This window comes from Chelon labrosus (assembly GCF_963514085.1).
Source record: "Chelon labrosus genome assembly, chromosome: 1".
Taxonomy (NCBI): Eukaryota; Metazoa; Chordata; class Actinopteri; order Mugiliformes; family Mugilidae; genus Chelon; species Chelon labrosus.
Window position 1 is genome coordinate 38,865,251 of NC_140337.1, and position 22,997 is coordinate 38,888,247.

Below are 22,997 nucleotides of genomic sequence, written 5' to 3' on the forward strand. Positions count from 1 at the left end.
GACCTCACATACAAACACAGTTTCCAGGCAGTCGAGTCCGTCGGCAGATTTAACTCTGAAAGAAAAAAAAAAACGTTTTTGTTCAATCTTTACTCTAACCCAGTGGTTCCCAAAGTGGGGGAACCATTGCAGGGGGGCGCAGGGCAGGGACGGAATTAGAGGGTGACAATTTTTCGGGACACGGTATTCCCGTGGGATTCCAGAGGAACAGGAGTCAATTTCACTGTTGGTAACGTGACAGGGACGGGATAGAGCAAATAATCAGCGGGAGCGGGGCGGGACCGGAGATTAAATTAAAAAATGACGCTCCGATGCGGTGAGTGGGCCCAGCTTTAAACAACAACATAGGGGGCGGGACGGGATTTGGGAGTCTTTCTCTCGGGATTTTGCGGGACAGGATTTTTTGGGGGGGCAGTCACGTGATCGGGATATGACGGGAGTATTTTTGTGGGCTCGGGATGGGACGGGAGCGACAACTGATTCCCGTGTCACCCTCTAGATGGAATGAATGAATCAGTAAAGGACACTGCTAGCGATGAGATGGACACAAACCTGTTACACTGAACATAGTTACACAGTAAAGTTTACTTTTATTTGTTCCAAAAAGGTTGAGGTTTGTATAAATTACACTGTGTGAAATAAACTACAACGGAGTCTGAGAACAAAATATTTGTATGTGTGTCCTGTTTTTTTTTTTTTTTTGGGGGGGGGGGGGCGTGAAGATTTTCTTATGTACCAAAGGGGGGCCCTGCAGAGAAAGTTTGGGAACCACTGCTCTAACCCAAACAGCTTCTTCTGACTGAATAAGTACCAACGGACGACGACCAAAGAACCTTCCTGTATGAAACCAGATCTGAGGTGATGTCTGAAATATCCCTGCTAAGTTCCCTCCTCCTTTTTTATTTTTGTTCCTTTGAACTGACCCAACCAGCAACCCAAAGATTTGCAGAGCGATGTCTTTTGTTCCCAGATCAGTTCAATTAAAATACACTGACCTCTAAATCAGGTCCATTTGGGCATGGTCAGCAGTAGGAACTTGTGGCGGTGACAAATTCACTGTAGAGAATAAAAGACAGAAAGTTAATGCTCTGATTTCTGGCCCAACAATGAACTTGTTGTTGGCATTTGCCCCTCGATGGTGTTGGGATGAGCCGAAACGCGTGTTGCTTCTTAAATTTTGTTTTATTTTTATTTTGATGTCCCGATCGCATGAGTCCCCATAAGCCTTCTGCACTCATATAAACACTGTAGACTCATTCACATGCCTGTTTGAGGTGACACAGCTGGACAAACCTAAAACTTTCACAGACAGGAAGTTAACACTGAATGAATTCTATTGATTCAACGTTTTGTGATCTCATTTGACCAGCTTCAAATACTCAAAACACAACCAAATACAGAAACACAATGCAAGTATCATCAAGGAAATGTTTCCAGGGGACCCCAGACAGTGATGAGAAGTATTATTAATAACAAATTATTTGTGTATTTCATCAGATAATTTGAACTGACCAGCTAATAACAGGCTCGAGGCATATAAGGAAACCACTCCAACTTTCAGAAGTCATAGATCAGAAATCTTTGTTGCGTAGATCTTTGTAAAAACAAACGTCACAGCAGGTCCATTACTGTTTGGCGTCCCCTGGAAACATTTCCGTTGTCATTAATTGTTTGCTTGAATAGAGTTTCTGTTTTTGTAGATCAAGTGATGTGAATGTGTTGGTGGTTTGTTTTCTACAGATACAGAGTGTCGGTAGACTCTGGAACAAGATCTTTGTACCGGTGTGGACGTCCTGTCTGAGGTGACCTCTGACCTCTGATACAGACAAGCATTGTGAGGACTTTCCACTGACATAGTGCATCCCCTAGCCAAGAACAGTACGCTAAAGCCAACAGGCTGAAATGGGTTTTAACCCTCAAAAAGGACACGATGTCCCCACAACGACGATGTCCCCACAACGACGATGTTCCCACAACGTCGATGTCCCCACAACGTCGATGTCCCCACAACGACGATGTCCCCACAACGTCGATGTCCCCACAACGTCGATGTCCCCACAACGTCGATGTCCCCACAACGACGATGTTCTGTGAAAGACTGGGCCCCATACCTGAATATAAACAAGAACACCCAATCTCACACACACACACACACACACACAGCTGGACAAAGCTAACACAATCACTGCTTCTCTCGTGCGCATGTGTAACAGACAGATGTGTGAATGAGTCTAAAACGAGTGTGTGTGCACATGCATGCAACAGCGCGTGCGTGTGTGTGTAGCCAGTGTGTAACTGTGTGTGCCCCCCCCCCCGAGGCGTAACTAATTACCCTGTCTGGTCAACCGGGCCGCGCGAGCTCTGACAGAAGGTCACGGTGGCCACCAACCGCGAGGGGAAAACAGCTCTCCCACGCGACATATTAACACCTCCTCCCCCCTCAGGCATAGCAAGAGAATGGGGGAGAGGGGGAGGGAGGGGGAATGTGGTGTGTGGTGGTGGTGGTGGTGGGGGGGGGGGGGGGGGTTGAGCCCCCTCCCTAGATAAAGCCAGACCGATAACAGCCGATAAATACCGCGGACACAGCGTACAGTCACGAGAGGAGGACACGAGAAGATGGACGACGCGTGCTGTCGCTACTTACCGGTCCTGCGAGGAGGAGGAGGAGGAGGAGGAGGAAGAGGAGGAAGAGGGTGATGAGAGGAAGAGGAGGAAGAAGAAGAAGAAGACCGTCTGGGAATTATCCCGCCACGGATCATGGCTGGCGGGAAGGAGACGGAGAGCAGAGAGGAGGGGGGAGGACGGAGCACCGGGAGGGATTTGTCGGTCTGTGGGTACGGAGGAGGAGGGGGAGGGGAGGGGATGGGGGGGGTGGGGGGGGGTGGATAATCACCTGGGCTTGGCACGAGCGAGCGAGAGAGAGAGAGAGAGGCGTTAAATGAGCTCGGTCAAGGCGAGGAGGAGAGACCCTGCAGGGGCGGGAAAAGAGAGAGCGCGAGGAAAAACACCGCCATGGGGGTGAAGGAGGGGGAGGGTGGGGGGGTGACAGAGGGGGAGGGTGGGGGGGGGTGAATAATGGCGGAGGTTATGAACGGATGTGAGCGGCGACAGACGGAGGGGAGGGGAGGGGGGTGGTGGGTGGCAGGGCTCCACGCGGCGCTGATGTTCTGTAACGGAGAGGGAGGGGAGGGGTGTGTGTGTGTGTGTGTGTGTGTGTGTGTGTGTGTGTGTTGGCTCGTGCCGTCGGCTGCACCCGCGGTGTGCCGTGCCGTGCGCTCAGTGTGAGCAGTCTGATTGGTGCTGAGCGTGAGGGAAAAACAGCAGGCGCGAGAGTCTGCAGGTGATTGGCTGCCCGCCGGAGAGAGAGAGAGACTGATGTGAGCATTTAACTTTAAACTGTTCATATCGTTTGTCTCACATCACCCATGAATACCTCCTCCACTCCTCAACCCACTGACAACTCTGACTGAATATGAGTTGCTATGATTTAAAGCAACCATTGACGTGTGGATGATCACGTAATAATGACACGGTGACATGTAGATGCAGCGTCTGGGCATCAGGTTTAGTGCACAGCGGCATTTCTTTCATGTTAAAGGTCGACAGAGAGGTCACTGTGACTGGCTGATCAGCTCAGACAACCACAGCCAAGCTAACAGTAGCTCCTCCTAGCTTCCTAGCCTCCCAGCTAATAGTAGCTCTTCCTAGCTTCCTAGCCTCCCTGCTAACAGTAGCTCCTCCTAGGTAACTAGTCTGCCAGCTAAGAGTAGCTCTTCCTAGCTTCCTAGCCTCCCAGCTAAGAGTAGCTCTTCCTAGCTTCCTAGCCTCCCTGCTAACAGTAGCTCCTCCTGGCTAACTAGTCTGCCAGGTAATAGTAGCGCTTCCTAGCCTCGCTGCTAACAGTAGCTCCTCCTGGCTAACTTGTCTGCCAGCTAATAGTAGCTCTTCCTAGCCTCGCTGCTAACAGTAGCTCCTCCTAGGTAACTAGTCTGCAAGCTAATAGTAGCTCTTCCTAGCTTCCTAGCCTCGCTGCTAACAGTAGCTCCTCCTGGCTAACTAGTCTGCCAGCTAATAGTAGCTCTTCCTAGCTTCATAGCCTCGCTGCTAACAGTAGCTCCTCCTAGGTAACTAGTCTGCAAGCTAATAGTAGCTCTTCCTAGCTTCCTAGCCTCGCTGCTAACAGTAGCTCCTCCTGGCTAACTAGTCTGCCAGCTAATAGTAGCTCTTCCTAGCTTCCTAGCCTCCCTGCTAACAGTAGCTCCTCCTGGCTAACTAGTCTGCCAGCTAATAGTAGCTCTTCCTAGCTTCCTAGCCTCCCTGCTAACAGTAGCTCCTCCTGGCTAACTTGTCTGCCAGCTAATAGTAGCTCTTCCTAGCTTCCTAGCCTCGCTGCTAACAGTAGCTCCTCCTGGCTAACTAGTCTGCCAGCTAATAGTAGCTCTTCCTAGCTTCATAGCCTCGCTGCTAAAAGTAGCTCCTCCTAGGTAACTAGTCTGCAAGCTAATAGTAGCTCTTCCTAGCTTCCTAGCCTCGCTGCTAACAGTAGCTCCTCCTGGCTAACTAGTCTGCCAGCTAATAGTAGCTCTTCCTAGCTTCCTAGCCTCCCTGCTAACAGTAGCTCCTCCTGGCTAACTAGTCTGCCAGCTAATAGTAGCTCTTCCTAGCTTCCTAGCCTCCCTGCTAACAGTAGCTCCTCCTGGCTAACTTGTCTGCCAGCTAATAGTAGCTCTTCCTAGCTTCCTAGCCTCGCTGCTAACAGTAGCTCCTCCTGGCTAACTAGTCTGCCAGCTAATAGTAGCTCTTCCTAGCTTCCTAGCCTCGCTGCTAACAGTAGCTCCTCCTAGGTAACTAGTCTGCAAGCTAATAGTAGCTCTTCCTAGCTTCCTAGCCTCGCTGCTAACAGTAGCTCCTCCTGGCTAACTAGTCTGCCAGCTAATAGTAGCTCTTCCTAGCTTCCTAGCCTCGCTGCTAACAGTAGCTCCTCGTAGGTAACTAGTCTGCCAGCTAATAGTAGTTCTTCCTAGCTTCCTAGCCTCGCTGCTAACAGTAGCTCCTCCTGGCTAACTTGTCTGCCAGCTAATAGTAGCTCTTCCTAGCTTCCTAGCCTCGCTGCTAACAGTAGCTTCTCCTGGCTAACTTGTCTGCCAGCTAATAATAGCTCTTCCTAGCTTCCTAGCCTCGCTGCTAACAGTAGCTCCTCCTGGCTAACTAGTCTGCCAGCTAATAGTAGCTCTTCCTTTTTCCTCATTTGAATGATGAATACAGTCTACTGCCACCTGCTGGTATGAAGAGTTATATCCTCTCAAGTGCAGAGCGTACATGGTCGCCACCTAGCAGATGAAACAGGTACTACACTTCCCACTAAACATCGACAGCTTGTGATAGCTGTAGCTGTCAGCTAGTTATCTTAGCAACATACCATCTCTACTGACTCAACAATACGGACCAGTCCTATCTCTAACCTGCCTCCAGTTAGCAGTGTGCATGTTAGCTGCTAGCTACGAGAAACAAATGTATTAAAGGTTGTCACACAACACACAACAATTGTTGTAACCGTTTCAGTTTGTACCGTTTGTAAATGACCGTAATATGTTTCATATTGGTGTAGTGGTCAGCATAGCTGCCTCCCATGGATGAACGATAGATCAGCTCCACTAAAGTGAAGCCAAAGCAACTAGAGCTCCCCCTGGTGTCTGGCTGCAGTATAGGTCATAAGCTCCACCTCCTCCATGTTAGTGGGCGGGGCTTGGGTCAAACTGAAACAAAGTACACGTCAAATACACTGCGTGCACAATTATTAGGCAAGCTGCACTTTGAGGATTAGTTTTATTATTTAACAACAACAGTGCTCTTGGTCAATAATGTTAATAAAACTCAAACCTGAATATTAAAGGAAGTGAAAGGGAGGTTTTGGCTTTCGTACGAGAATATGTGTGTGTGCACAATTATCAGGCAACTATTAGTGTGCAACTCAAAGAAAAACTACAATATTCCCATCCCACTGCACTAGTTTCATCTTTTAAAGTCAGAATAGTAAACAAACAACTCACACTTGACAAATAAACATTTCTGACATTTCAAAAAACAAATCAGCGACCAATGTAGCCACCCTTCTTTTCAATAACACTCAGAAGTCCTCCATCCATGGAGTCTGTCAGACCTTCAGCTTTTTGTGCAGCAGCAACCACAGCCTCCCAGACACTGTTCAGAGAGGTGGACTGTTTTCCTTTACCGTTTAAGAAGGGCCCACAAGTTCTCAGTAGGGTTTAGGTCAGGTGAAGAAGGAGGCCATGTCATTATTCTTTCATCTTTAAGGCCTTTACTGGCTAGACACAGTGGAGTACTTTGATGCATGAGATGGAGCGTTGTCCTGCATAAATATCATGGTCTTCTCAGCTAGCAGTAGCTCTTCCCTGGAGGGACGTTAGCCGTAGCCCCTTCCCCCCTTTGGTTAAGATGAGCAATCCGGCTGGGTAGTGAAGAGCAGGTTTTAGGCCCAGATTGAATAGGTTACTCATGGCTTCTTGGTATACCAATCTCTGCTCCAGGACTTCAGGACAGTAATCTTCAAAAATGTGTGTGGGACAAATGAAGGGATTATCTTATTTTATTAATCTTAACTTCCTTGCAGAAGAGCTGGAATCCGTGAAAACATATCATCACTGCCTTAGGTTTCTCAGTGGGACCTGGTTTAGCCGTTAGTGTGACATTTTAAAATGTGGGCCTCTGATGTTCTCAGGGAGCCCAACAATTCTTGTGTTGGCAGCAGTCTGGACATTATCCAGCTTCGCCTTGAGATTAGGAAATGCACAGCGACGCTTTACGCTCTGCTAGCATAGTTGTTAGCATAGCCATGAGAGCGCTGGACGTCATGTCTCCTTTAGTTCCTCCCTCTTCAACCTGCCAGACATCTTTCCCCATAACAAAGTACTACTGAGTATAATAAAACTTATATCTGTTAAAGTATAACTTTGGCTGAAATCTTGAAGATGTTAAGCTTATATATAATTAGATTCACTCAGCCTGCAAGAATAAAACACCACAGAAGAAGAGGCTGAGGTGGTGGAAGGAGCTGACATGAATGAATATAACTGATACACAACCAGTGAGCTGTCCTGTGTGAACACGTCTTCATTTGTCAGTCAGTTTAAACACGTGTCCACCTTTGCTTTCTAAACCTTGACCACATCATGAGAAAAAGATCCTCAGTAAAGACACAGTTCTTGGAGCTGAAGCTGCACGGCGTCTGACTCAGCGGCAGGAAGTGATGAAGCTCAGAAAGAAGCCAGACTCAGGTTTGTTTTGACCCTCATCCTTTATTTGTGTTTTTTTTTGGTCTTTTTCATGCTGAACAAACAGTGAGAGAATAAAAGAGACGCAGCAGAGCAGCTGAACTGTCTCCACCAATCAACAGAACAATAGAAAGTTAGCAGTTACAAGTTCAACTCTGGTGTCTTTTCTGAGAGGAAGGATGGAACACATGTTCTCCACTCTTCAATCAGCTTCCAGACAACACCACAGCACCGACACTAAGTGATCTCTGCAGGGCTGCACATTCAGGTCAACGCTGATGTTGCTGGACTTGACTGCAGCCTTTCATGCTGTGGCTCAGACTGCAGCTCTGGGAGGTTTTATCTTTGGTCGTATGGACCCATACATCCTGACTAGTCCGTCCACCTTAAGAGAGCACTGAGCTGACATTAAAAGCTGGATGTCTGCAAACTCTCTGCAGGTGAATGTAACTCTGAGCATCAGCACGCTCAGCTCCAGTCCTCTCTTGGTTCTGTCTGCAGGTGAACTCTTTGATTCTTGTCTCAACTTTGAGCTACGTTCACTCTGGTTTTTATCGGCTCTTAAATTAGAATCAAATCTGTCCAAGTGAGAGCTTCAGAGTCTTAAAGCTTCCTTCCTCTTCTTTAGATCACCGTCAAACAATCCACACAGCCCAAATCAAACGAAACCCTTCTACAAATCAAACTGGAAGGAAACTGGTCATGTTGCTCCTCTTTTAAAGTTTAGCCTGGACTACCAGCTTGTTATACAACTGATTTTAAATGAACCCATCACCTTTAAATCACTTTATGACCCCAGCCTGTATCTCCTCTAACCTCTGGTTTCTGGTCTAACTCTGGATCGTTTCACCTCAAACAGCCTGAGAAGTAAAGATGCCTCTTTGGCTGGAGGCCTCGTATGCAACCTGTGAGCAGACATTTCTGTGAATGAACGAGGTCACAAGGCTGACATGTGACCGCCTACAGGCCTCCTGGGAGGTCCTGCAGGGCCCCCAGGCATGCTGGGAGATGTAGTGATGGAGGAGACAGTGGTTAGAGTTTCAGGGGTGTAGATGTTCCTCTGATATATTCATTAGGTTATAACATAAATCAAATGGACCCTCCACCATGTTGATAGTAACAGAGAGAAAATATGTGTCAGAGATGACGCTTTGGTCCTGTCCTCACAATACTTCCACTAAGACAGCTGCTGGAACCAGCTGTTGACTCCAGCTGCTGGAACCAGCTGCTGGAACCAGCTGTTGACTCCAGCTGCTGGAACCAGCTGTTGACTCCAGCTGCTGACTCCAGCTGCTGACTCCAGCTGCTGACTCCAGCTGCTTCACAGCAGCCAGGACTGAGCTCATCCTTTCACACATCCAGGCTCTGGATCAGGACCAATCAAAAGTCAGGGATCATCGTAGAGGTCGGCACCAGTTGGTCCGTCCGAGTCACCGTGGAAACCACCTGAGAAGAGAAGCAGACCAAAGTGAGACCGCTGTCTCTTCTGAGAAACCCTCCTGTCCTCTTTGGCTTCTCTTCAGCCAATCACCTGCCACGTCTTCCTCTCATCGTATTCAGTCTGAGAGGATGGAACTTAGCCCTGATCCTGGACTGTCAGGCTACAATGTACGGAGGCCCGTCCAGGACATTTCACCCACTCATTCATCTCATGGAGAATGGAAGGCAGTTAAACAGCTGACAGACTTTTAAGGTGGAACTGAGAATCATGATGTGCTTCAAGTCAATAGAAGCCACTCCACATCAAACCACAGTCCAGTCTGAATCAGTGGTGATGCTGTAGTATCTCTTCCAGACACCGTCAGTGAGCTTTGACAGGTTTCAGTTCAGTTTAATGGAATCATTTTGTCTCTTTAACTTCACTGTCACTCAGTCAACAGTCGTCTCAGTCTGTATAACACACACACACACACACACACACGTGTCTCAGACTCATGTACAACAGCAGAGTTTTACCTAATTAGTCCAGGCCATGCTGATCAAGGCTGCACCTTCACCTTCATATCTGGACCTGGCAGATCTGCGTCTCCGAGCGGCTCCGCTACAAACCTGGAAGTTAAAGACACAGAGATGAAGTCCAGACTTTAGAAGACTTCAGAGGTGAGTGGTGTGTTTGGCAGCGAGGCGTACCGGAGCACAGCTGCTCTCCTGTTTCACACACAGCTGGAGGTTGCAGTGCAGGTAGACGTCACCAGAGTCCCCAGAGAACTTGAACAGGTTGAAGGAGAAGGAGTTGGAGGTTCCCAGGCCGTTTCCCTCCACACTGACCGTCTGGTCGGCGGGGTTGGCACAGCTGCTCACAAACAGGAAGACACACTCTTTCAGGAATCAGTCAGAGCCGTCAAACGTACCGTCTATCAACGAATCCCTGAGCAGCAGTGAGAGGCCGCCTCCCCTCAGCGTCTCACCCTTTAATGATCAGGTCGTATTTCGGTGTCGCGGTGGGCGACGGCTGGTCGGTCGCCCAGCAGGAGTCGGTCACCATGGCGACCATGTTTCCATCCAGCCCGTCCGTCACCAGCTCCACCCAGATCTTCTGGTTCAGCAGAACTTCGGTGTTGGCCTCCACAGCTTGTGTGCGGCCGGCGTCGGTGAAGGCCGTCATGGTCAGAGAGTAATTCCAAGCTCCAGATGTGATCTGCTGGATCACAGAGCTGCACAGAACGCACACAGGTCATCTGTCTGCGACTCACATCACACTTCTGACGGTAAACTGACTCAAACCAAAGGTAGCAGCCACCACACACCTGTCTCTGATTCTGAAGGCCATCGTCTCGATGTCCGGCTGAGTGTGGACGCAGGAGAAGTCAATGGAGACTTGGTCTTGGCGAGTGATGACGTCGGAGGAATTGTTCTGGGTCTTGATGGTGTTCTTGTAGATTATCTGGCTGTTGTTGGCCTGTAGGGTCACACATCCACATGTTGTTACTAAAGCAGATCCATCACCGCTTCGTTCATCTTTCCCCCTTTAACCAGCTTTAGATGACCAACATGACGAGAAGCCACAGAGGGTAGAGCTGAAGACAGATCTGAGACTAGAGGAGAGCAGGAGAAGCTCAGCAGAGTGCTGGGAGACGTTTGTCTGTTTGTAGAGTAAAGAGGTGGAGGAGAGAACCCACCGTGATCACCGTCCCACAGCTGTTGATGCCGTCGAAGCTGAAGGTCACCATGTGGGTCTCCTCGTCCATCTGACCCACGCAGTCCGGGTCGTTGAGGTGTAACGCAGAGTAGTCGAAGCCTTTCTCCTCCAGGAGACAACCGACCAGAGTCAGGGAAGCAGAGTTCTGACTGCAGACCGTCGGATCACCTGAACGTCACAGATTGGGTCAGAGAAATCACAGTTACAAGTTTCCCTCCAACCGCTCTGCCTGTTTTCACGTCACTGTCACAGCTGTCGTACCCAAAGCATCTGTGGATCTGTACTTGGAGGCAAAAATGGCCCGACACAAGCAGCCAGATTCACCGCTGACCGTCCTCTCACCGCAGAACTCATGAGCGCTGCAGGTCCTGTCCTGACAGAAGGCCTCAGGGGCAGCTACAGAGGGACAAACTGATATATTATTCTGAAAACAAGGGCTGAATTCTTTAAGAGAAGGTGGTGGAGAGTGTCAGGTCTTACGGCAGCCGGCATTTGACCTCCAGCCGTCCAGTGTGCCGTCGCTGTACAGGCTGCAGGCTCTGGCGTAGGCCTCCAGGAACTGACAGTTGAGACCATCCAGAGCAGGATATGTGCACAAAGTGTCGATGCAGGCGGTTATGTAGGGCTCTGGGTCGATGCTACAGGTGGTGAAGGGCGCCTCCTTCAGGAGGTTACAGCTGTTTCACAGATGAAGAGAAAGAATCTGTGAACAGGTGTGTTCATCTTCCATCCCTTCTGAGATCACATGGCATTAATCATGGGACGTAACATGTAATAGAGCTCAGAGATCAAAGTATGACGCAGACAAACGTTTGCTGCCGTCTCACCGTTCAGTCGTCATGTTGCAGTTGATGGTGCTGTCAGCAGTGTCAGGGTACTGCTGCTCACAGCTAGGGGGCGACACACAACACAAGGTCAGCACTGTTACCTGCTCTGGCTTGTTCATACCAACACACTCAGTATATCAAGCAGCGTTCAGGGGACACTGAGCTCATGGTGACGTCTCACCTGGGGGAGCTGTAGTTAGAGAGACTCAGTCCACTCAAAGACACACTGGAGTTTCCACACAGGCCCTGAAGAGAAGATCCAGATGGACCTGGACAGGTTCAGGACAGAATGATCAGCATCAACGCTCAAACTGGAGGACACCACGTTAACAGCCCCATGCCCCAAAAGAGACATTTTATTTTCTGCACCTTCCACACGGATCTGTGCGGTGCTGCCGTCAAAGAAGACAGAAGTGGTGAAGTTGGACAGGGACACCTTGGCGGTGACTCCAGTTTGGTCCTTGGAGAGCTCCACACCATGAACCAGCTGGACCGAGCTGTTGAGGGTCAGCGTTGAGTCGTCCAGCTGCAGAGACAAAGTAAAGAGACAAAGTGGAGGAAACTCACAACCAGGTTGTTTCCACAGCAACAAGGTCAGCAGCATCAGAAGAACTGAATCTAATGTCTCTGAGTAGAAAGACGAGCGTATGAGGAGGACTCTGGATCAAGCTCCACTCTGACACATGGACGGCGGCTGCAGGTAGCTTACCCGGACTGTCCCGTCTTGTTCCAGGTGGATGTGAACGGCTGGGTCGTCCAGATGCAGCGTCACACTGTCCACAAAGCTCACATCTGTACGACGCCGTTCCTGGAAGGTGGCCAGCACGTCCAAGTCTGGGACAGACACCAGAGAGTACGCACACCGATCCTGGACGGAGTTAACTTGGCCGTGAACGTCGATGACAGTGGGGCCGGTCACAGTGCAGGTGGTGTCAAACATGCAGCTGGTGGACGCACAGAGGGACAGAGACAACATCATGAGCTGCTGCTGGAGGCCACGGCCACCAGCGGGCCCTCTGGTGTTCAACATGTCTCAACATGTACTATTTTATGTGTCGTTTTTAAATGAAATAGAACATTTATCATGTGAAACTGGAACTTAAAGTGTAATAAACACCAACGTTCAGAGTTCAGAGCAGTACGATGTCTGAACACATGTTCCTGAGATGACTTGTCTACTCACAACTATTGTTGTACAAACATAATGAGGTTAAACCTTTAAGGGTCAACACATTTAGAAGCAAACTAACATTTAAATTCTTGGACAATGAATTTCAGGCTTACAGCTTGAATGGTTTACTGTAGTAGTACATAAGAAGGATTCATTCCAGGAACCACATCTATGGACAACTTTAGCTCAATGCTAAATGCTAATCCTTTCTCAACTCTACTGTCCACTGTTTAAATGTGTGTCAGTAAAAGGTCAGAGGTCAGTGACTTCATGTAACTAGAACAGTTCTTAGATGAGACTTCTTTATCTTCATAGTGATCTTAGTGACCGTGATGCAGAGATATCAGAGTCATGCTGCTTCTAATGTCGTGTTCTTCCTCATCTTTATACAGTCTATGGTAGCCACAGGGCTAGTAGCAGCTTGCTAGTTATGGTAGCTAACGCTAACGGCCTGAGATCATCATAACCTGTAGGGGGAGCCAATACGCCCAGTAGCATCAAAACTGCCAAAAACCCCCAAATAACAGAAGAAGAAGAACCACCAGAGATCAGATAGGCCTCTGATCCAATCAGATGACAGGGACGCACATTTAGAAAGACAGTCAGCCCATACAGAGAGATCCTGTATTTTGATTGTCCAATATTCAGATGGCATCTTATGACATCAGATAAGGTTGTAGTTTTTATCGTCACATATGAACTGATTCATTTTCTCATGGTGGCGCTAGAGGAAACTGAACACAAAGTCAGTTTTATCTGTGTCTACATTTAGCAGCAGGAAGCAGTCAGCATTTTATTGGTTGACCTGTCAATCATCAGCCTTTCATCTGATACCAGATCACTCTTCACTGATCTCTTTGCTCCAGTCAGAGCTGCTTTGGAGCTGTGGTGACTCACAGCTGATGGAAACCCAACACAACACACCCAGACAGACTGCAGCTCTCACTGAAACTTCCCTGAACAAAGAAAGTTTAAAGATCCCTCATCAGGTCCCTGTTTCATCACGGCTCCTTCTACATACAAAGAGGTCATGTTTACATGTTGCCTTGACAACGCTCCATGGGACCACAGGTGGAGGTTTGGATGGCTCCGTCATCACAGCTGACAGTGGTGCAGGTTTCTGGATCAAAGCTCACGACTTCACCTGCTTCATACAGAACACCTGAGAAGGAACGAACGTTTCCATCAGTTTAAAAACTCACACATCACTTTCTGGTTTATCAGCTGGAAGCAGAGACTCAATGGTAATATTCACCTTTTACAGTTTTACTGAACATCAGAGTCAATGTCTGGAGCAAATGATTTACCAACCTGGCTGTCTGCATCCACTGACGTCTAAGTATACAAATTCTAATTGGTTTTCTGCAGTGTATGTATGATTCAGCGTATGGACTGTAGAACCATTGACCTTCACATCAAGCACCTACACACAAACAATCACAACCAATGTTACGACCACAGAGCAGAGCAAAGTGAAATCAGACAAGAAGGACAGTTTTCTACTCGTAGACTAAACTGGTCATGTTGTCCTGTTAAACTACAGAGAAAAGAGCAACAGACACATTTAGAAGGAAATGTTTGGATCACACATTTAACATTCACTCCATCATTACACATAGTGCATAGTTGGTCACATATTTATATTTATTCACTCACCACTGTCATAGGATCATATACTTCTGTACTCAGAACTGTTTCTTTCCCAAACACATATAGAAGGAGATAATACTGTAAAGAGAGGAGAGAGAAGATTCAGACTCTGTCAGGAAGTTTCCTCCACAAGATTTCTGAAAATAATTTGATGTGATTTAAAGTCAAATTGAAGTTCTAGAGTTTAAAGAGTTAATTGGATCAGAAACAGTCGACTCTAAAAACACTCAGATTTAACTTGACAATGAACAACACTCACAGAGACCCCGTTGACATACGGTTCAAAATACACATAGCAGTCCATCGTGCTGGTAATGGTTGGCACATTGTTGTGGATCAGTCCTTCATAATAAGAGTCTTGTGATGTCATAGTAAAATAGGCGTCGTCAAATCCTGAGTTTATGGATGGAGGCGCCACAATAATACAGTCTCCTGCAGCATCGGGGTCGTAGAAGCCGTCGAAACAGATGATAAAGTTTTCAGACGTGAAGTTGGCCTGTTAAAATCAGAGACACAACGAGTCAATGAACAACAAGACGTCTGAAGAAGCTGATTGTTGGTGGCAGAGCAGCAGGTTTCAGTCAGAGCTGTCACTCTGCTTCAGGACGCTGCAGCAGTTCATGTTGACGGACTCGGAGACGCAGCGGTGGACATTAAGGAGACGCTCAGAGAGCATCAGGAGGACACGAACCAGTGGACAGAGAGTGTGGCCTGCAGCAGACTGCAGCACTTAGCTGTGGCCAATCAGCTGCAGCGCTCTGACCACTGATGAGCTGATGATGATGATGAACACATGACTGGACACTGAACAGCATTAATGACAGAAACACATTCATCCTACTCACATAGAGACGCTCATACGTCCGTCCATAATATGTGACGGGACATGAGCTGATGTTGAACTCTGTATTATTCTGAAAGTACTCAGCAGCAGCACCTGAAGACATGGAGACACATGAGAGGTGTGAGCTGGTTGGACAACAGAGACAGCTTCATGTCCAACTGTTGACTTCATGAAGGAACAAGACAGCGTTTGTTCACCAGTCAAGACTTTTGACATCAGTTCTTCTCAGAAACAAAGACGACAGGAAAGTCTCTCCGTGTCTGACAGATTATCACCACTTAAAGCTTCCTCCATCTTTGGAGACATCTTCAACATGGCCGCCGTGTGTGGCGTGCTTACCTGCCAGCAGGCCGAGAGCACACAGGTAGAACAGGAGGCGGGCCATGTTGGAGGGGGCCAATCAGCCGACAGAGAGCTGGAAGACACACAGAGGGACGTCTTTGATTAGCGTTTACTAGTTTTTAGTTTCTAACACAGAGTCTAGAGGTACCTGTGAAAACCTCAGTCCAGCTCTAACACGTGGACTAATTAATACCACAGCTTATTTCTTTTTGAGCAGCATGCAGCGTCTCAGCCACGAGCTTGATGAGCTCTGAGTGTCTGCGTCAAACAAACCTGTTGTTGGTGAAGAGGTCACGTCTGGTTTCAGCTGAAAACAAGAGCACAAACCTCAGTTATTGTTGTTTCCTCTACAAAGTCACAGTCTTTCAGAGGAAAGTTTCCTCTTCTTGTTGCCGTCCCTAGAAAACAAAAGACACAGTTTGGTCCTAAAAAGACTCACACAGCTGAAGCCTCCAGTTAACATTAGACAAACATTCAAATATATTTTGACACAGATCAGATCCAGTGAAAACAGCCTCTAATGTCCTTTCAGACTGTGTCTATATGGATTTATGGCTGCAGCTTGTCACCAGTCCTGAAACAGATGTATTGATGAGCAGTGGTCTGAAACGTATGTGTGTGTGTGTGTGTGTGTGTGTTAGAGGAATAACAGCAGAGGTGTTCAGCTTGTCTCACCCTGTGCAGCGTTGATGGAGGATGAGGAGGATGAAGGCTGCTGCTCACCAGGACGTCTCTGATGTCTCTGATGGACCGATCGATCCGTGCCTGTCTCTCTCTCTCTGTCCGTCTCTTTTTATGTTCACCTGCGCTGCTGTCCACACCCAGGAGGAGAGACAGAGGAGGTGGAGGTGGAGTCGAAGGTGGAGCTTTCTGACGTCATCCTCCCTCTGACAGCGAGGGAAACGTTGAGAATCAGATTCAGGCTGAAACCACTGACCTCCCTGAACTTCCTGCAGATGTGGATTAAAACACACTAATGTTCCTCAGACCTTATTCATTCTCCTTCAGTGGTAGTGTACAATTACACGTCCATACTTTTTTCTTACCTGTCTTGACTCTGCTGGTATCTACACTATGTGCTGTGTGACTGACAAGCCTTCCTATAGATTCTCACGCTCAGACAGGAACATTGTGTTCATTGGTTAGCATGACGTGGATGTTTCCTCAGCACCTTGTTACACAGCAGGGGGAAACGTTGAAATCAGATTCAGTGAATAAAAATGCATCAACACATGAAAATAAAGATGTTACAGAGGACACCAGTGCTCTGAGATGATCAGAGTCACAGCGCTGAGCTAAATCAGATTTTTGATGTTTAAAAAAAAAAATAGTAAAACACTGTAATGGTGATCTTTACTGAATCCAAGTTTCCACTGTCAACGTGAAGATTTACAACCTGACACATACTGTAGAACATTTAGCTTGATAACTGGACCTGTGCCATCAGCTTCTGATAACTTTATCTACCTTCACACACTCAGATTCATCCATTCTTTAATATCTACCTTCACATACTCAGATTCATCCATTCTTTAATATCTACCTTCACACATTCAGATTCATCCATTCTTTAATATCTACCTTCACACATTCAGATTCATCCATTCTTTAATATCTACCTTCACACATTCTAATATCTACCTTCACACACTCAGATTCATCCATTCTTTAATATCTACCTTCACACACTCAGATTCATCCATTCTTTAATATCTACCTTCACATACTCAGATTCATCCATTCTTTAATATCTACCTTCACACACTCAGATTCATCCATTCTTTAATATCTACCTTCACACACTCAGATTCATCCATTCTTTAATATCTACCTTCACACACTCAGATTCATCCATTCTTTAATATCTACCTTCACACACTCAGATTCATCCATTCTTTAATATCTACCTTCACACACTCAGATTCATCCATTCTTTAATATCTACCTTCACATACTCAGATTCATCCATTCTTTAATATCTACCTTCACACATTCAGATTCATCCATTCTTTAATATCTACCTTCACACACTCAGATTCATCCATTCTTTAATATCTACCTTCACACACTCAGATTCATCCATTCTTTAATATCTACCTTCACATACTCAGATTCATCCATTCTTTAATATCTACCTTCACACATTCAGATTCATCCATTCTTTAATATCTACCTTCACACACTCAGATTCATCCATTCTTTAATATCTACCTTCACATATTCAGATTCATCCATTCTTTAATATCTACCTTCACATATTCAGATTCATCCATTCTTTAATATCTACCTTCACACACTCAGATTCATCCATTCTTTAATATCTACCTTCACACACTCAGATTCATCCATTCTTTAATATCTACCTTCACACATTCAGATTCATCCATTCTTTAATATCTACCTTCACATATTCAGATTCATCCATTCTTTAATATCTACCTTCACACACTCAGATTCATCCATTCTTTAATATCTACCTTCACATATTCAGATTCATCCATTCTTTAATATCTACCTTCACATATTCAGATTCATCCATTCTTTAATATCTACCTTCACATATTCAGATTCATCCATTCTTTAATATCTACCTTCACATACTCAGATTCATCCATTCTTTAATATCTACCTTCACACATTCAGATTCATCCATTCTTTAATATCTACCTTCACACATTCAGATTCATCCATTCTTTAATATCTACCTTCACATATTCAGATTCATCCATTCTTTAATATCTACCTTCACATATTCAGATTCATCCATTCTTTAATATCTACCTTCACACACTCAGATTCATCCATTCTTTAATATCTACCTTCACATATTCAGATTCATCCATTCTTTAATATCTACCTTCACACATTCAGATTCATCCATTCTTTAATATCTACCTTCACACACTCAGATTCATCCATTCTTTAATATCTACCTTCACACACTCAGATTCATCCATTCTTTAATATCTACCTTCACATATTCAGATTCATCCATTCTTTAATATCTACCTTCACATATTCAGATTCATCCATTCTTTAATATCTACCTTCACACACTCAGATTCATCCATTCTTTAATATCTACCTTCACATATTCAGATTCATCCATTCTTTAATATCTACCTTCACACATTCAGATTCATCCATTCTTTAATATCTACCTTCACACACTCAGATTCATCCATTCTTTAATGTCCACACTGTAAACAATTTTCCTGTAAAATAACAGTAAAGAGCTGGCAGCACAGACGCCAGCAGTATACCGTTATTTTAACGGTATTTAAACGTAAACTACTTTACGGTATTAGTCTGTAAACCATAAAAACAGTATATTCCTGTATTTCTATAATTTACAGTAAAGAGCTGGCAGCAAAGACGCCAGCAATATACTGTAATTTTACAGTAGTAGTGTGTAAACCAGACATACAGTATATTTCTGTATTCATACTGTTATTATACAGTCTATTACAGTAAAAAATAAATGCTGCATATTTCTGTGATTATTTGGAAATTAAAATAATATTTTGTTTAGGTTGTTACTTTGTAGAAAGTGCCTGTCTACAGTAAACAAACAATTTCAACCTGACCCTAAGCCTGGATTCAAGTGTCTCTCCACTGAAAAAATAAAAAACTTGGATCAACTTAAAAAAATTGAGGTAATCGATCACACGAAATATCTGACGTTAACTCAAAGCAAATAATTTTATTTCGTTTAACCTGAAAAGTTTAACTCCATGCAACCACTAATTAAAGGTTGGAGCAATCTAATTGTTTTTAGGTTGGAGCAAACTAATTATTTTAGGTTGAAGCTTTAGGTTGGAGCAAACTAATTATTTTAGGTTGGAGCAAACTAATTATTTTAGGTTGAAGCTTTAGGTTGGAGCAAACTAATTATTTTAGGTTGAAGCTTTAGGTTGGAGCAAACTAATTATTTTAGGTTGAAGCTTTAGGTTGGAGCAAACTAATTATTTTAGGTTGAAGCTTTAGGTTGGAGCAAACTAATTATTTTAGGTTGGAGCAAACTAATTATTTTAGGTTGGAGCTTTAGGTTGGAGCAAACTAATTATTTTAGGTTGGAGCTTTAGGTCGGAGCAAACTAATTATTTTAGGTTGAAGCTTTAGGTCGGAGCAAACTAATTATTTTAGGTTGAAGCTTTAGGTCGGAGCAAACTAATTATTTTAGGTTGGAGCTTTAGGTCGGAGCAAACTAATTATTTTAGGTTGAAGCTTTAGGTCGGAGCAAACTAATTATTTTAGGTTGGAGCTTTAGGTCGGAGCAAACTAATTATTTTAGGTTGGAGCTTTAGGTCGGAGCAAACTAATTATTTTAGGTTGGAGCTTTAGGTTGGAGCAAACTAATTATTTTAGGTTGGAGCTTTAGGTCGGAGCAAACTAATTATTTTAGGTTGGAGCTTTAGGTCGGAGCAAACTAATTATTTTAGGTTGGAGCTTTAGGTCGGAGCAAACTAATTATTTTAGGTTGGAGCTTTAGGTTGGAGCAAACTAATTATTTTAGGTTGGAGCAAACTAATTATTTTAGGTTGGAGCATAACTATTTTAGGTTGTCTCAAATAAAAAAGTAACAGTTGTCATTATTTGAAATGTATAGTAAATCAAATTTTAAAAAATTGCTTTCAATACATTTTGATCAGTGACTACTCAGAACACTTTCCTTAAGAACACATTCATATTTTTTGTTCCATAAATTGACAACACTGAACATGTGTTTAAAATCTTCTTCAGCTGAAGACCAGAAACGAGACTATTGATGTCATCAGAAGACAAATCATGGAGCTGCAATAGTAGCTCAACTCCTAAGACATCATGCCAGGACATACATTTTCTTATTCAGGTGTAAGCCTTATTATCAACTAAACACAAAAGCTGTTGCAACTGAGGGCAACTCATTCAGGACCTCTGTTCCTTCGATGACAGTCTTAATGTCTTTGTGTGGATGGAGAGGATCCTCTTTCTCAGTGATAAAGATCGCCATTGTTTGCTCCAGCTCTTCAAACTCATTTTCCTGCATTAAAAAGAAAGAAGAAGAAAAAAAGACATGTTATTGTTTCAGAAGTCTCCAGATTTCATGTTAGATCATAATATCCTTATGACATTGTAAATAGAACTTACCACAAGCAATGATCACTGGAGGAGCTTCCAAATGCACATGGTTGCACAGCAGAAACACGACTGATTGGTGGCTGCTTCCTTTAAGTTGAAAGAGAATACATTATTTAGTTTTTAAGTTAGCCATCAAGTGTGTTAGCTTCTATCATGATGCACAAATTACCCAACTTTTAACATAAACAGATAAACTTTATTTTATGATTTTAGGGAAGGTACTTTTCTACCACATGTAAATTCTGTTAACAGTGTAGCATATTAACATTACCAGCAAGAACTAGCTGGGCCTTGTAATATTATGGCTGATAAATACTGAACACAAGATAATTAGGAGGGTGAATAAAAGATCACAGATGTCCTTATGCTATTGACAGCAGAAATAACCATCAGTCAAGTTTGCAGCTTGAACCTGGGGATTAACTAACGTTACCACATGTCAAGTGTCAAAAACACAACAACAACAACAAACTTTGGAGCATTAACCCCCTTCCTGACAAGCTAGCATGTCACGGTTGGTACTATCTTCAATAGCTTTAACACAGAGCACTTTAAGACAGTAATGTCGGCTCTTCGCGCCACTGTTAACAATTAAAAACACTAAGCAGAGCAAACGCATTTTAAGGTACGAACATAACATTAGCTGTAACGTTAACTAACTTAAACGTGGTAACTACCATCAATGCCACCACAAAATAACATTACGTTTACAAATTATTGCTTGAATTTCTTAGTTAGCTAGCGAACTGTGATAACATAACCCACCCACGACCAGATGACGGCTAATGTAAGTTAACTTTATAGTTTGAATGAAGAATGCTAACGTTAGCGCTATCTTAACGTTAGCATTTATAAGCTATCAAGCGGGAGTGCTGAGATTACGGCCAGAGTCAAGGCCAGTCAGGTATACTTGGAAAAAACGTTAATGGTAGACAAAGTTTAATGTTTTTACCTTACCAGTATCAATGTTGCTCGTTGTGTTCTTCTGTGTCGCAGCCTGGATCGAGGGTCTGTTGGAGTGAACCGACCGCCGCCCACTGATTGTTCAGTGACGGACGCTTTTTTTTTAATTCCTTTATTTGGACGTAAACAGGTCAGAGAGCGGGATCTCAAACTCAACAATGCGCATGTGCAAATCATGCTTAATCTAATAAAAATACTGTAGTGTCCTGTAATTTAAAACATCATCATACTGTTTGGGGCCTCTGTCCTGTTGCTCCAAGGTAAGCAGCCCACAATGCATTGCTGACTACAGTACTAAGCTGTTTAACACGAAAACAGTATTTTAATGTTGAAAATTGGCTGTAAATTTACAGCAATTGCTACATATTCAGATTCATCCATTCTTTAATATCTACCTTCACACACTCAGATTGATCCATTCTTTAATATCTACCTTCACACACTCAGATTGATCCATTCTTTAATATCTACCTTCACATATTCAGATTCATCCATTCTTTAATATCTACCTTCACATACTCAGATTCATCCATTCTTCATGAGGACATACTGTGCCTTTAGCTTTGTCCATATCTCAGTGCTCCAGTCTGCTGCTCTGCAGCCAAGTTGAATGTTTTGTCAAGTTTCAAGTCACTTTTACACTTTGAGATGTTTGACTATCTTCATGTTTTACAATAGTCAAAGATTTTCCATATGTGGGGATATATCTTTATCAAGGATCAGTTGTTTGCTTGTCTGAATATCTTTACATTTTTCACGTGACCTCTTTAATGTGTTGTACAAGGTAATAACATATTACTGTTAAAGGTGTGACCATGTCAACACAAAGTGCCTGACCCTAACCCTGACACTGTCCTGAATGTATCAATAACACTTAAAAAGCTTTGTTTATAACCCATGCAGACATTATTTAAAGCCAACAACAGTCTGAAAGACACTCAGAGATCTGCATCACTGTTGGAAACAGCTAAATCAAAAAGGTTCATCAGTGAAAGCTGCACCCTCCACGTTCCATCATTCAACCCATTGTTCATATGGACAACATCATAGATATGGATTAGAGATCATAGATGCTCCTTTCATTTGCAGCTTTTACAGAGTTATATCAGAGCTGCAGATGCTTTAAATGTCAACAGTCACATGAGTGATGAAGCCTTGAATCAGAGAAGTTGTAGTTAGGTTACATTCCACCACAGATGCAGGGTGAGGCGCCTCAGGTACATGCTGTATACTGTCATTAGTATGTTTAAGCTCCATTCTTTAGATTTGCATATTGAGCCTGACACATTGTGTAAGTTCTTTTATGTCACAGCTGAAAACAGGTCACAGTCACAAGTGTCAAATCAAAATCTCTAAAATACATATCCAGGTGTTGGTGGATCTGAAACAAACATGCTGTGTTTTCAGGACCAAGTAGAAAAAGTAGCTGACGTTTGATCAAACTAATCATTGTTTGGAATAACTGAACACTCTGAAAGGGATCATTCTGTACCTGAATACTTTTACTATGGGCTGTACATCTTCTCTGCTAGTACTCATCTACGTAGACAGTACTGTTACATACCAGAAGCTCACATAGCCTGGAAAGATAGTTTAACAACTTATAAAAAAGCTCTCAGTAATATTAGAACAGCATATTATTCATCAT

The 22,997-nt window shown here is 44.3% G+C and overlaps 1 protein-coding gene across 1 annotated transcript; it reads right to left on the bottom strand.

Moving 5' to 3' along the window:
* Positions 1–7,411: 7,411 nt before the first annotated feature.
* LOC311493552 (CUB and zona pellucida-like domain-containing protein 1) lies at positions 7,412–12,045 on the bottom strand. Its single transcript, XM_084552267.1, has 3 exons — positions 10,412–12,045; positions 10,040–10,191; positions 7,412–9,946 (listed from the first exon to the last, which is right to left on the bottom strand). The coding sequence occupies exons 1-3, from the start codon at positions 10,478–10,480 to the stop codon at positions 9,697–9,699; spliced, it is 471 nt and encodes a 156-aa protein (XP_084408393.1). The 5' UTR covers positions 10,481–12,045; the 3' UTR covers positions 7,412–9,696.
* Between the last annotated feature and the right edge of the window lie 10,952 nt (positions 12,046–22,997).